This window comes from Ictalurus furcatus, chromosome 12, assembly GCF_023375685.1.
Source record: "Ictalurus furcatus strain D&B chromosome 12, Billie_1.0, whole genome shotgun sequence".
Lineage (NCBI taxonomy): Eukaryota > Metazoa > Chordata > Actinopteri > Siluriformes > Ictaluridae > Ictalurus > Ictalurus furcatus.
In genome coordinates, this window is record NC_071266.1 from 30147400 (window position 1) to 30163626 (window position 16227).

Here is a 16227-nt window from a genome sequence, read left to right on the forward strand (position 1 = left end):
GCTTAAGAACCTCTTGAGAGAAGTCTGAACTCTCGCAGTGTTGAATTAATAAGGAATAATCATTAACACCTGCAGTGCTGCACTGTTTATTTGTGTCCAGCTGCATATACAGTGTTAACTCTGGATGTAACTGAATATAAATGTAAATTTAGGTGTTAATTCTACAGTGTAAAGCTTAGCTAAACACTACATGTTTACATACACACTAATTAATCAAACACTGCAGTGTTAAGCCTATACAGTAGATGTTAATTCCACACTGTATCTTTAAACACTTTCACTGTTAATTTACAATCTAACAAGACTAATGAGAACAACTTTAATCGAGTCCTTATTACAGTAAACACCATGAATACACCAACAGCACAGCAGAAGTAACACCTACTGTCCTTAATAATCACCTGTACAGTGAACTATTACACTGTTTAATTAACAATTACTGTATGATTAGACGGAATCAAATAAACACTGTGTTCAGCAGATCAGGTGTTAAAACTCAGGTGATAGTTCAGTACAGTACAGTAGGTGTTAATGTAACACTGAATTAATTTATTTTTAATTTATTAATTAATTTAATATTGTAAATGTTAAGTAATTCAGTAGATGTGAATGTAAGACTAGAGATTGAGAGTTTTAATACAGCGCAGTAACGTGTTAATAACATGTTAATACTGTGTTGGGAACGTGTTAATAAAGTTAGGAAAGCGTTAATAAAGTTAGGAAAGCGTTAATAAAGTGTTAAAGTGGTTATAAGTTAAAATGTTAATTGAGGTGTATAACATGGTTATGAAGCTCAGTGTTCAGCTCTTACCGCTCATCGTCCAGGCTGTAGGAGAAAAACTATCCTGTCTAATGAAAGAAAGAGGTGTGGAGCTGCACCACACACACACACACACACACACACACACACACACACACACACACACACACACACATCATGACTCCACCTCATTCTTCCCTCCTTTCTCCGGCAGCACAGTGTGTGTGTGTGTGTGTGTGTGTGTGTGTGTGTGTGTGTGAGCACTGGTTAATATTTAACTGAAATATAGTTGTAAAGATTTAGAGCTCAGAAAGTAAAGGACTCCTGACACAATCTCAGAAGTAAAGGTACTGAACAGTGCTTGTCTTTGTTGCTGACTCGATACCATCAAGGGAACATGTTTAGTACCTTTAAGTGTGTCTTTATACCTTTAAAAATCATTTACTGGATTATACATAATATAAACATCACTATATCATTTACACAATTTACAGTGACTTGTACAGATCTTGCTTTTCTCTCTTTGACAATAAAATGTGATCATAGTCCTAAAAGCTGCAGGGAATCGTCTTTAATTTGACTTTTAAAAGTTCAACAGAAACCCATTTTTGTTTCTCTCCGAATCAGTGACTGAATCATCTTCAATTTGATTCACTGATTCAGCACATCAACAACGAATCTACACATTACATCATGTGATCGGAAACGTTTTACAACTAACCGTTAAGAGTGAGACACAACATGCACTCACACACACTCACACAGATAATCTAGAGCTTTTCCTGACTACCAGGAACCAGGAGAACTCTGGGCTCTACATCATGTTCCACCAGCATGACAGATGACTGGAACTGTTACCATGACAACATGAATCATCACTGTTCAATCGAACACAGAAGATGAGCTTGGATAAACACCGTTCATTCACCTAATAAACTATTGAAACTATTAAAAGTGTGAACATTTAATAAACTATAAGATAATGATGAAACCCAGATGTTTAGAATTTGTCCCAGGTGGTGATGAGTATCTGATCAGCACGATTCACATTTCTGTTTTAATTCACAGCAGAGAGAGAATAACACTATGTAATAATCTAATCTATTTTATATTCCTCATTTTATATCACTTTGAATATTAAAACAACTAAATATACATCATGGGGAGGAAAACAGTACAAAAATTCACCAAAAAAACAAACAAAAAACCCCCCATATAATTCACAAAAAACCCCACAAAAAACAAGTTTGTATCCAACAAACCTGACCTAAAGAACTGCCTCCAACAAACCCACTTCAACAAACCTGACTTAATGAAATGACTTTTATTACAAATAACTTTATTTATGGAGTTTAATGTTGTGAATTCTTTATATTTCTGGATTTCTTGAGTTAATTCTGATGTCTGGTGAAAATTTCATGTGAATAACCTCACTGGAAATATATTTACTCAAATAAATGTTGCTGCATCAAATACTTATTTCCCCCGATGTATCTGGGCATCAAGATAAACCCATGGGGCAGGGTTGACAAGCCTGACCTGGCCAGTGCTCTTGGCGATTGGATCCGGAATATTGAAAAGTCACCATCTCAGAGGGTGGTGCTCCTCAACCAGTATGCGATTCCAAGGCTCTTATATTGGGCTGACCGCTGTGGAGTCAGCTGTGTTGTGGAAACCAATCATTTCAGCCCAAGTCAAAAAACTTCAGAGATGGAGGGTTTGTAGATGTCAAAAAGTAATTAAATTTTATTGAAACAGTAAGGTGTGACAGTCTGCAGAAAGTCTAAATTATGCAAACCCACACAGCCCTTTTTATACCTTTCTCCACAGCGTACTCATTGTAGGCAGGGTTTTGCCTTTCCTCATTAAAACAGACCAATCTGCTTCGCCACAATTAATTATTCATGTCTACGTGTTATCTTAAATTTGTGGAGCATGCGCAGTTAGTTGTTTTTCTTGAAACAGTTTTATAAGGACATGGTTTCTTCTTTTAAAAAGGTTTCACTCAGAGTGCTGACCTTGACCAACACTTCCTTCTTAGGCCTCAATGAGCAACTCTCTGTTTGTATCTGTTGTCCTTAGCTGAAAACTACCTCCCTTCATAAGGCTGTCTCCTAACTCCTTAATTGGTATCTGGCCTCAAAGTTATTTTACAAAAGTTACTTACAAAAGCAAATGTCTAATGCCAACAATTATTGAACAATTATTGTACAGTAAGACACAGAAGTCATCTAACTCAATACACACTTAGTGTTACACCACGGCGAACTCGCGGCCACCGAGCCAGCGTGGACTACATATCCCAGCCACGCCCGCGCTCAAGTTCGCCGGAGTACTGAGTGCCAACACCTGTGCGCCACCTAAGGTTATTTAAGACCTTGTTAACGACAGCGCGGTGCGAAGTAACGCTCAGTTTTCCCCAAACACGAGTAAGTTACCACGCTTCCTACTACGCTTTGGACTTTCTTGGTTTAAGGACTCTAGCCTCGTTTATGACTTACGATTCCTGGATCTCGTCTTGGATTCTCTCTATTGCTTCAGACTGTGTGCTTTGCGCTTCATGCTTCCCTCGCCTTTCTGTCACTGCTCGGCCCGTGCTTGCCTCCCACCTGGTAACGTAACACTTAGAATATAACTTGATCAAACATTGTTCTGAGGATTTAGATTATGCTTCTAAATATTGATTATACATATAGATTATGCTTATAATAATAAATCTAAATGTTTGTCAAACATATTGATTACACTTCTTAGATATTTTCTATAGCTGCAGGGTCCTTCGAATGCTAGATGGGACAATCAGGATGGCGGTGAAGAAGTGGCTGCGTCTGCCACTGTCGACTTGCGATGGGTTTCTGTACTCCAGGAACCGGGACGGTGGCCTGGGGATTTGGAAACACATCCCATCAATCTAGGCCAGATAAATGCACCACCTCTCCCACTCTTCTGATGGAGTGGTTCGCAAATTAATGTGAGTTTCACGGGCCGAATCTGAGTTCAGGTGGTTTTGGCTGAGTGCTGGCAGCAATGATGATAACCTCCCATCTCTCGGTGGGATGGTATCGAATGACACAGAGGATGTCTTCATTGGCCTGTTGACGCCAGTGTGCCCAGGCCCATTGGACTGGAGGCATGAGGAATTTCTGAGGTGGGCAGGTTTGCCGGTTCAAGGCATTGGGGTGCTTGGCTTCCATGGATTGTGGGTCAGTAACAGTTGGCTGAGGAAGTCACTAGGCTTCAGGGAGCGGCATTACATCGTCGCTTTCCAGTTGCATGCCAATGTATTCGCGACACGTGAATCTCTGTGTCGAGGCAGGGGCAAGGTTCTTGAGACCTGTCGGCACTGCTCCGTTAGATTGGAACCCTGCTTGCACATTTTAGGGCAATGTCCAGCTACGTAGGTGGCTCGGATAACCTTACATAACAAGCTGTGCACTCTCCTTGCAGATGAGGCTAAGGGTCTCGGGTGGGATGTTCGGCAGGAGTGGGCCTTCAGGACCTTCTCGCGGGAACTGAGGTGCATCGACCTGGTTTTCATCCAGGTGTCAGAGGCCCTAGCTGTGGACTTAATGGTTAGATTTGAAGTAAGCCCCAACACTGTCTAGGGAAAAGGTCAGCTGTAAAAGGCCCCATCAGAATGTGATGGCCCGTGAGCTGGGAGTGAGGACAGTGCAGGTCTATGGCTTCCCACTGGGGGCCTGCGGTCTGTGGCCAAAGGACAACAATGTGTTGCTGTCAACCTTGGGACTTGGGGTGAGGTCTTTTGCGAGACTAATGAGCAGGAGGACAATCTTGTAGGCCTTTAACTCATTGCCGCCATGAACTCAAACGGGAGTGTGCTGGTGGTGAATAAGCACACACAGGGTCTATGTGTCAGTCGGGAGCGTGCCTTGTGACGTAGGCACCCTGACACCCCTTGTCAGGGGGCGTATCTAGATGAGGATTATCCATTGTGGGTGTGGCAGTTTTGTCTCCCTACAATTTAATTGTACCATCCTCTGAGGTCGTGCAGCTGACCGATAGGTGGATGGCAAGTCAGTTAGGCACCAGCTAAAGGCTGCCGAGCCATCCACTACCGGTCATAAACTGGAAAGTCGCACCCCACCCTATTGTACCAGGTGATGATCGGCACCAAAGCTATATATATATATATATATATATATATATATATATATATATAATTAGACCTGACAAAAAGCTACTCGCAAGTGGCGCTTGCCCCAGAGGCAAGACCGAAGATGGCCTTCAACACAGCAAACGGCCACTGGAAGTACCGGGAAGTACTCCCCTTTGGCCTACACGGAGTGCCCGCAACGTTCCAGCGGCTGATGGACGTTGTCCTGCGACCCCATCATACGTTTGCAGCCTCCTATCTGGACGATGTGGTCATCCACTCCTCCACTTGGTCAGATCACCTATTCAACCTGGGGGAGGTCCTGAAGGAGCTCCGGAAGGCCGGGCTGACAGCCAACCCCAAAAAGTGCCACCTGGGGCTGACCGAGGCACAGTACCTAGGCTACCGTATTGGCCAGGGCTTAGTGAAGACACAGCTGAAGAAAATTGAGGCAGTGAAAAAACAGGTACGTGCCTTCTTGGGGTTGGCAGGGTATTACCGCAGATTCATGCATAACTTCTCCTCTGTAGCCTTCCCTCTCTCAGATCTCACAAAGAAGGGCCAGCCGGACCGGGTGAAATGGTCTGCAGAGGCGGAGCGGGCATTCTGAGCCCTGAAAGAGGCCCTCACCTGCGCCCCAGTGCTGCGTAACCCAGACTTCGCCCTTCCATTCACTATGCACACTGATGCATCTGAGACTGGGCTGAGCGCTGTACTCTTGCAGATCTTCAACAAAGAAGAACACCCGGTCCTCTACATCAGCAGGAAGCTGTCCCCAGATGAGAGGAGATATGCTGCCATGGAAAGAGAGGCCCTGGCGATAAAGTGGGCCATCGAGGAGCTGCGTTACTACCTGGTCGGTCGGCACTTCATTCTGGTGAGAGACCACGCTCCACTGCAGTGGATGGCCAAGGCCAAGGACACTAACGCCAGGGTAACACAATGGTTCCTCTCGTTGCAGGATTTCTCTTTCCAGGTCTAGCACTGGGTGGGAACCCAACACAGGAACACAGATGGCCTCTCACGGCGTAATGCACTGTGGGCCTGACACACAGCAACAGTAGGCTCGGAGCTGGGGGGGGGTACTGTGGCAACAGGCTGGCGGCTGGCGCACAAGAAGTAAAGAGCACTCCTCCCGCGACTGCCGCTGTGGTGCTGAAGAGCCAGCTCTGCTTCAGCACCACCAATGTTTTGGACAGCCGGAGAGCGCATGGCTACAGGGTGGGGCCACCAACACACACAGCTGGCGGCAGATAAGCAGCGCTGCAATTCTCCACCATACAGCAGCCGACGGGGGAGTATAAAAGGACAATCCTCCACTTGCAAAGGGAGAGAGAACCCCCGAGGCATGCAGGATAATCTGTCTTGTGACTTTTGCAGAGAGTTCGGAGGGAACAGAGGATTTCTCCCCCTGGCTGCACCCGCAGCACTGGTTGACTGTAGAATGGGATCCCAGCTGCTCGGAAAACAGCTGTGTAGATGATGATGCAGGCATAGATGGCTGGTCAGGCCAATCGTTGCACAGAAAGTCCTATGGCAGGTGAGACAGGGGAATGGGTGGACGTCTCTGGGAGGGCTGCTGACAGGTTTTTCTGGCTTGCTTCTTTCGTTCGTCCGATTTGTCACACATAGCAAAAAGCCCTTGTGGATGGAGGAGCGCCGGGCATCAGGATCCAATGCAGTCTGTTCCCAGGAGGCAGGATTGATGTTAAACGCTTTCAGTGAGGCTTTTAGGGTATCTTTGAAGCATATCTTTTGGCCTCCTTGGCAACACTGACCTTTCTGGAGCTCGCCATAGAAGAGTCTCTTTGGTAGACACTGGTCTGTCAGCGTAGCTGGGTCGTCATCAAGATGGTGAAGATGCTAGGGAGGCCTTCTTGATTGAGAAACACAGTGTCTGGGATTTTGTTCTGCCACTTGATGCCAAGGATTTTCCTGAGACTGGTGGTGTGAAAATGGTTCAGTTTCCGGGCATGACATTGGTACACTGTCCACGTTTCGCATGCATAAAACAGTGTGGGGAGCACACCTGCCCTGTACACTTTCAGCTTTGTCTGGATGGTGATGCCGCTTCGGTTCCAAACCTTGTCATACAGTCTCCCGAAAGCGGAGCTGGCTCTCGCAATGTGGACATTAACTTCGTCATCTATTTTGGCATTTTGCTACAATGTGCTGCCGAGGTAGGTGAACTTGGTCACTGTTTTCAGTCTCTGACCATTGACAGTGATGTTGGGCTCTGTATAGGGCTTCCCTGGGGCTGGCTGATGCATGACCCCAGTCTTCTTTGTGCTGATGATGAGACTGAAGTTTGTGCAGGCACTGGAGAACCTGTTAACGCTTCGTTGCATGTCTGTTTCTGTGCTAGCGTTAAGGGTACAGTCCTCAGCAAAGAGGAAGTCCCTGATGATGTCTGTTGAAACTTTGGTTTTCGCTTGGAGCCTCCTAAGGTTGAACAGATTACCATCTGTGCAGTACTTGATGCCGATCCCAACATCACCGTCTCTAAAGGCATCAGTGCGCAATGCAATACGCAATACGCAATATTTATTTATATATATATATATATATATATATATATATATATATATATATATATATATATATATTGAAATCTGTTTTGGTTTTGTTGTTGCCACCTGAGGTTATTTGTAGATATCACATACTACAGTTGGGTAAACCTCACACAGGGGGTAAAACCTTAAAACACAGGGTAACATTTATCCCCCAAAAAGGATGCAAATTGCTGCCTCAGTTTTTTCTTGGCACCAAGAATATACTCCTCCTTTGTTAGATTGATGTGATCCTTTTCTCCATAAACATCAGTGTGCTAGAATTCTGTAGTATATGAAGTGACGTATCTGTGATTTTAAGATAAGATAATACTTTATTAATCCCCAGATAGAGAAATTAGGGTCAGTCTGGTACTTGAATTGCTCTTGTATCTGATTCTTTGGGAAGATATTCTTATTGTTTCTTAGATATAATAAACACCTTTTTTATTGAGCCTCTGGACTAAGTGGCAGAGCACAGTGGACCAAACAATAAACATGACATTAAATACAACACACAACAAAATTGTGTAGTGGGTGGTGTATGCTGAGTAGAGCATAAACACTACTAGAAGGATAGAAGTCCCTGAGTTATAGAATGTGACAGTGCTGCAAAAGAAGAAGACAGTGAAGCTGAGTGTTTCAGTGATGTTATTGAATTCAGTGTACAAGAAGATGTGTATTATTTTGCACATCTCTGGGAGGGTAGCCCACCGATGGCACCACCAAACCCATGCTACAGAAGAGGTGTTCAGAACCTTAAGAATGCCATTTTCAAAAAAACCTATACTGGTTTGACTTTCTCACAGTTTAAATCACACATTAGTGATCTTTGGAATGCATTACTCAATGAAAACTTTGTGTTCAGCTTCAAAAACACACTGGAGGTATCAATGTACAGGAAACTGGAGAATGAGTTTGGAAAATGGACCTGGACCCTCAGAAGTGCCATGATAGATACTGAAGAAAAATCGCACAACAGAACTGAAAATGAAAAACTGAAAAAGATTGAAGATAAAGATATTTATTTTTCCATGAAAAAGACCAAAGAGGAAATTTTAATTCAGTGGAGAGTGAGATGTGAAATGAAAATCACACAGTTTTATGAAAACCTTGTCAAAAACACAAAACTATGTGAATGAAGTTATACATCAGCTACAGGCATGGGAGACTTAAAAGGACCCAGTACAATTCAAAACTGTTCAATCTGAGCAAAGACCTCACTCTTAACCTCAAAAGCACAACAACTAATGAACAAGTAATTAAAGGTGAATTTGACAAAGTGTGGGACAAATGCATCACTGAACTGACAAAAGACACACCTCCATAGAGAACTTTAGATTTTTGGGAGGATGCTGTACAGATTCTGGCTGTGGGAATTGACCAAGCTTCTGTGCGTGAGCGGAAATCTCAGCAAGACTACAGACAGATAGACAAACTGGGAGATTATTCACATTACTTTGCAAATCTCAAAAGTAAAAATCCTCTTCATTACTTTCCTGGCATGAATAAACTTTTTGAGTACAATGATTTAGTAAGGACTCTGACCATAAATGTGATCAGAGAAACCAAGAGATTAATCAGTGAGATCTGTAACAACATCAGAAGACTCGGGTACAAAGACAGCTACATACAGGAAATAACAGACCAGGTCAGGAAGAGAGTTGAACATCATCACAGTGGAAACCAGAGAATTCATCTAAAAAATAAATTCACTCTGGATCTCTGTCTTCATGTGTCTGAACTTGTGAGTCACAGATTTACTCAACACCATGAAGAATTCAGGGATGTAAATTATCCAAGAGTTTATCTGTCCAAGCAGAAACCACAATATTACAGTGTCTTAAAAAACTACTGCAGAGGAGCAACAACAACAAAAGTGTTTGGTGAAGTGATCTGCAGTAATCTGAGAGAATCCATCCTGCAAGCAGTTTACAATATAACTGGGCATAACAAAAAAAGACATTTGGCAGCACAGATGAGATCAGACATGCCAGAGTTTAACGGTAACAGATCAAACCTTGAGAAACACATCCTGAAATGTCTGGCACAGGATGAGAACTTTGAGAAGTTCATGGAGTACATTAATTATCCCCAAAATCACTTCAACCACTTTATTACAGAGAAGGTTAATAAGTACATTACTGAAAATAACACCAAAGTTCTGAACCTTTTTGTAGGAAATCTAAAAGACAAAGAGCAGAGTGTAATAAATGCTGTTCACATTGCAGCTGAAGAGGTGAAGAACAGCTGTGGTGATGCAGACATGTGGCTGAGAAGTTTTACCCGTTCATTAAAAGATGAACTGAGCTTTTGGCAATTGGTATCAGAGGGGAGAGTAACAGACGTACAGCAAATCTCTGCACTGATTTCTGCACAACACTTGTGCAAAGTAATAACCATTTCTACCCCAGTCATAATACAGATGAGTCAGTACCTTACAAATCATACAGAGCAGCAGGAGGAAAATATGCGACCTGGAGCATCACCCCTGATAATTGACAGCTCGCATACTGTAAATGGTTTGGGTGCAGATTCCAGAAAGGAATAGCTGGAAAAGCACTATAAGAAAAGGGCGATGGTGAGATCCCCAGTGAATGGAGAAAGTTAACTGAAAAACAATCTATTGAGAGTTTGGATTAATATATCTGATGAAGGACACAACTCTTCTAAACAGAACCTGGAGGAACAGCAACTTAAACATGAACCAATCATAAATAAAGAAGATCAGCCTGCATTAGTGATAACAGAAATGATAGATAAATGTTATTAGGAAACATCCATTAGATTATATTTAGAATAATCACTATATATACACATACAAACTGTTTACCTTGAATAAATGAAGATGTGTAGAGAGGATGAAAAAAGATGAGTAGAGGATAATAGAATGTGAGTAGAGGATAATAGAACGCGAGCACAGGATAACAGAACGCGAGTATAGGATAATAGAACACGGGTATAGGATAATAGAATGTGAGTAGAGGATAATAGAATGTGAGTAGAGAATAATAGAATGTGAGTAGAGGATAATAGAATGTGAGTAGAGAATAATAGAATGTGAGTAGAGGATAATAGAATACTAGTATAGGATAATAGAACGTGAGAAGAGGATAATACAAGGTGAGTAGAGGATAATAGAATACTAGTATAGGATAATAGAACGTGAGAAGAGGATAATACAAGGTGAGTAGAGGATAATAGAACATGAGCATAGGATAACAGAACGCGAGTATAGGATAATAGAACGCGAGTATAGGATAATAGAACATGGGTATAGGATAATAGAATGTGAGTAGACGATAATAGAATACTAGTATAGGATAATAGAATGTGAGTAGAGAATAATAGAATGCGAGTAGAGGATAATAGAATACTAGTATAGGATAATAGAATGTGAGTAGAGGATAACTGAATGTGAGTAGAGGATAATAGAATACTAGTATAAGATAATAGAATGTGAGTAGAGGATAATAGAATGTGAGTAGAGGACAATAGAATGTGAGTAGAGGGTAATAGAACAGGAGTAGATGTAACCCTTATTACGAGGTAATAAGAATGTACATAGGTGTAGTAGTCTAAAGTAGTCTTGGAGGTTATCAGTAATATGAATTTGGACCAGAATCAGAAGGTGTTAACTGTTAAGAGCCTGAGAATTGAAGGTCAATAAAAAGAATACCACACCAGAATGACAGTTTGCATAAAGTGTATTAAATACACAATGTGTTAAATACAATATGAAAAATAACCAAGTAAAATAATAAAGTGCGCACGTAAATAAATCCCCTTTTAAATTCCCTTGAGCTCAGTTCGTCCTCAGTTTCACTTGCCTTTGTTGACAAGAGTTCAGTTACCAACGTTGGGCCCTTTTTAGTTCGTGTTAGTGTTTGTCCTACCACCATGAAGATGAAGAAGATGATCCTGGCAATCCGTCTAAAGTCACAAACATGGTTGGCTCGCCACCCAGCCACCCGGACTGGGAATCTATGAATCTCTGGAAGAACGCCTGGAACGTGGGGATCTGTATCATTCCGTGGAAAGGATCTCAAATAACTCATCAACTAGTTATTTGGCCAAAGATTAATAAATGGGGTGTTGAAAGTAGTAATAGTAGTAGCTCAGCAGTGAACTACCTTGGAGTAATTATTGACTCCAGTCTTTCATTTGATGCTCATGTAGATAATATTACTAGTATAGTCTTCTTTCATCTCAGAAATATTTCTAAGATAAGAAATATATTGTCACTACATGATGCAGAAATATTAGTTAATGTTTTCGTCACCTCTAGACTAGATTACTGTAATGCCTTACTGTCTGGATGTTCCAGTAGGAGCATAAACAAACTCCAGTTAGTCCAGAATGCAGCTGCTAGAGTCCTAACTAGAACCAGAAGATACGACCACATCACCGTGATCTTAACAACACTGCATTGGCTCCCAGTAAAACCCTGCATTGGTTATAAAATACTATTATTGACCTATAAAGCGCTGAATGGTCTAGCGCCACAGTATCTATGCGGCCTTTTGCTCTTTTATGATTCGCCATGCCTACTTCAATTAAAAGGTGCAGGCTATTTGTTGATACCTGGAATAGTGAAGGCTACAGCAGGGGAAAGAGCTTTCTCTTACAAAGCCCCACAGTTAAGGAACAGCCTTCCAATTAGTGTTCGGGACTCAGACACAGTCTCAGTGTTTAAGTACAGGCTGAAAACATGTTTGTTTATTCAAGCTTACCATGAGTAGCCTTTCTTTTACACAAAGTACACAGCCTTATCCATCACAGGATAGTAAGCATACCTAATAATCTCTCCCTCTTTTTTCCTCCCTCTCTCTCTCTCCTTCTGTCGAGCTACACATAATATTATGGAGATGCCAGTGATCCTGACCCTTTCTGCTCTCCGGACCTGTCTGATCCATCCTGATGCCCTACCTCTGGATGGAGCTCTCATCACCTGGAGGCTACATTCTGCCTCCGTGGATGACTCCAAGCAGTGCAGCCTGGAGATTCCTGAGGATGGTACTGCTTGAAGTACCATGGAAATGGTTTTGGAACTCAATTCCACATGGACATTCTCACTGTGTTTGCTGGGACTACGGTTGCTGCTATAGCCGTAGGACTGCAATGACCACATGCAGTTTTACACTCAAGTCTCCTTTAGTGAACAGTAGATTAGTTCAGCAAAACTGACTTCATATTAAACCATAATGAACTTTCTTTTACTTTCACACTATCCGTTGTTACCCAGATGAGGATGGTTTCCCTTCTGACTCTGGTTCCTCTCAAGGTTTCTTCCTCATTTCATCTTAGGGAGTTTTTATTCACCACCGTTGCCACCGGCTCGCTCAATAGAGATAAATTCACACACTTCAAATCTGTACCCACTGTTTCTGTAAAGCTGCTTTGAGACAATATCCATTGTTAAAAGTGCTATACAAATACAATTTAATTGAATTAAATTTAATTGTTAACAATGAGACTCTTATTTTTCTGTTGCTTACTGTCATTCTAAAACAATTCAAGAATAGTCTTCAGTATTTCCTATCTTCTTACACATTGTATGTTTTCATCTGCAGAAAGTAATAAACTAGAAGATTTATGAAGTTAATAACCTTTATAGACTAATACAAACATGAGCATAAGAATTGTCTTATTTATGACACACACAAGTGACAGTTGAGTGGTTTATTGTCCAGCAGATGTCAGTATAGAGGTGGCTATCAAATGCTTCCATAGGAAAATTTGTCTTCAAATTAGGAAGCAGGTTTGTAATCTGATTTTCTAATCTGGAATTATAAAAATTACAGTATGTTTAACATCAGTTACCAGTGAAACTAAAAGATGTACTCCCTGAATGTGTTTATGTTTAACCATTCTCTGTTTATTTTAAGTCTGATTAACTGTGTTTACTCAAATAAGGTAACTTAGTGTGTCTGTGAGATGAGTTCAGGACATTTTAGCATTCAGATCTAATTTTTAAATGTCAACTCTAACGTATTAAGATAAAAAAAAAAAAGAAATATGTAATTGGAGCACTGTTTTAATGATGTACTATTTTTCTACTATTTTGAGCACTATTTTTCTATGTAGATAATATGTGGTTAAACTACAAAAACAAGTTGGGGAAGGTTTTACTGTGAAGTCATGTGACTTCAAGGAATCACCCTGCTCATTAAATAACCATCTTGGTATTTTTGATTTACAGAACTGACTGCAAACCTGGAAGCTTCAGTACTCAGGTATGATTTTACTGTTCTGTAATCTAAATCATTTTATTTCATTTCCTGTGTAGCATCAAATCCTGAAACAAATATTATAATAATAAAACTATCACTGACTCAATGTTTTAGTTATTTGACTTAAAGAGTGTATTAACTGTTTGGTATTGAAATTGGAGTTGTTTCAGAAACACTGCTTACTGTAATTTTATAACAAACTGCTTCTGTTACTTCACCTGAAAATCTTCTGTAATGTTAACGTCTATTTACCAACCTGAACACATTCTTACTGTTACCACCACGCCTGTAAAAGCTGCGCACAAACATTTTATCAAATCAAAGCAAACATAAGAACAAATTCCCTATTTAAAGTATTTCCTGTTTTTCATGTCTACTCTGAAAGAGACTGAAACCATTAAAGTCTGAAGATCATTCTCATCTAATTAACAAATGTAAATTAAAATTGACTGATAGAAGTGTGCAGGTTTAATGTTGCACCTCTAATTTAACATTTTAAAATGAAAAACACAGGCAATGTTATACTACTCAGTTTATTGAACTGAATGTGTGATTCCCCATTCCACGTCCCTCACAATTATTCAGCAGACGCAGGTTAGGTAGCGATGGTGCTACCTGATGTTACGCCACGGCCAGCAGAGGGCACTGCGGTACGGCCGCTGACTGGTCACGTGACTCTTTTGTTTTCGTTCACTTCCCGCTTGGACACTGACTTAATTCTTTGATTTGCCCCAGGTGTTAATGTCTTAGTTTAATTAGCTTTGTTATTTAAACCCCCCGTGTGACTGCGCACATCGCGCAGTATTAAAGTTGGTTTAGTTCGTGAAGTGAGGGAAGTATACGGGTATGTGCTAATGTGTGGCATGCTAGCGGTCGTAGCTAGGGGACCAGAGTGAGTATAGTCCGTAGAGACCGCGCTCCCTGTGTTTGTTTACCTGTTTATTTGTTTCTTGTTTATATAATAAAGACTGTGACCTGCACCTGCATCCGCCTCCAGTCTTGTTCCGTAACACCTGATCTTTACTACGCATGCGCTAATGGGTTTTATTGCATACAAAAAAACATCACATGCTACAGAACATGCTAAAGTTTTATATTCAAAGTGGGCGGTCTCCAATCCATCTCTTATATAATTACAGTATATATAAAGTATCCAATCTAAGCTATACAATTTCCATAAATAAATGTTTTATTTTCACTCAGATTTTTAAATTAATAAAATATTCCTGTCACTAAAATATGATTTACTGTGGTATTAATGCTGTTCTGATTAGAGTTAATATACTGTAAAAGGGTTCTGTTAATTCACATTTCCTCTCCTTGCTGTTGCACATCCATAAAAATAGTGGTTGGGTGAATTTGTTTCTCTTCCTCATCCAAACCCTGCTTGGAAATAGAGGAAGATTAGTATATTCATATATTCATGTCTTACTAGAGCCTTAAGCTCCAGGTTAAAGACATATCAGGTAAGTTTATCAGTATTACTCAATTAAACAGTGTCTAAAGAAGGGTGTAGGATTGATTTTAACATTGGTGGGGACATAAAAGCAATCCATGTGCCTATTCAAAGCTTTCATTTCAAACACACAAGGATGAACCATACAGTACATCAGTCTAACATCTGTCACAATACTGAATCTCACTATTAACATACTACCATCTCGTTGTTCGACCTCACCTGTAACCCTGCCTCTCCACCTGCCTCACTTGAGACCTGACAAAATAACACATTGAAGCATGTCACATGAACATTTAGGAAAAACATTTATAGCTTAGTTAAGTATTATCATTATTGTTTACTCTACACATTATTTTAAGTGATTTGACTTGTAAAGTAGTGTCCGCTCATATGTGTGTGTGTGTGTGTGTGTGTGTGTGTGTGTGTGTGTACATTGACTTCTTGTAAAGCTCCTAATGCCCACCATTCTTTTTTTTTGGCCACCATCCTGACTCAGAATATCACAAAATTAGCCTAACTGCCAAACACAAACTAATGTTTAGGCTTGTCTCTCATCCTGTTAATATGGGATTACCACACAGTGAAAAAATGCACTGTCCCTGAATCAATATGAGACGTGAATGATTTGTCCTGTATTTTTCTGCACAGAACAGAATTGTTGGTATAAGGATGGTGTCTTCCGCATGTACCTTTAGCCTGTTTGATGCGCATCTAGTGGACACAGCTTTGGCGCTTCACACAACCAGATGTAGCTACAGTCTCTCACATGTTAGCAAGAAACGGTAAAGCCTATCCTATTAGTGATGTGTGTTAGGGAGGTGGAACTCGTAGTATAGAACTAGATCTGTTAACCGTTTGTGTACCACAAATTGTGCTGCTGCACAGACGGCCAGGACGCTCTTGTAAAATAGATTCTTAATCTCAATGAGACTTTTAAATAACCATTAAATAAAAGAAATGTTATAAAACCACAAGACACCGTAAGACAACAGTGGTTATATAAAAATATATTTTAATTGTTTACTAAAAATTATTGCTAGGGGCAATTCAGTAGTCACTGGATATTGGTAGGGACATGTCCCTAGTGTCCCTACTAAATGAGAAGAGGGATT

The 16227-nt window shown here is 40.8% G+C and overlaps 1 protein-coding gene and 1 pseudogene across 1 annotated transcript in view; one reads left to right on the forward strand and one right to left on the reverse strand.

Moving 5' to 3' along the window:
* zmp:0000000896 (caspase recruitment domain-containing protein 10) overlaps window positions 1–838 on the reverse strand; it is a 153317-nt gene extending 152479 nt beyond the window's left edge. Inside the window, exon 1 of the mRNA XM_053638878.1 lies at window positions 812–838. Coding sequence (XP_053494853.1) covers window positions 812–818 — 7 coding nt within the window. The 5' untranslated portion in view covers window positions 819–838. The remainder of the gene's footprint in view (window positions 1–811) is intronic.
* Window positions 839–2248: 1410 nt separating this feature from the next.
* Window positions 2249–4558, forward strand: LOC128616307 (uncharacterized; annotated as a pseudogene).
* Window positions 4559–16227: the final 11669 nt, after the last annotated feature.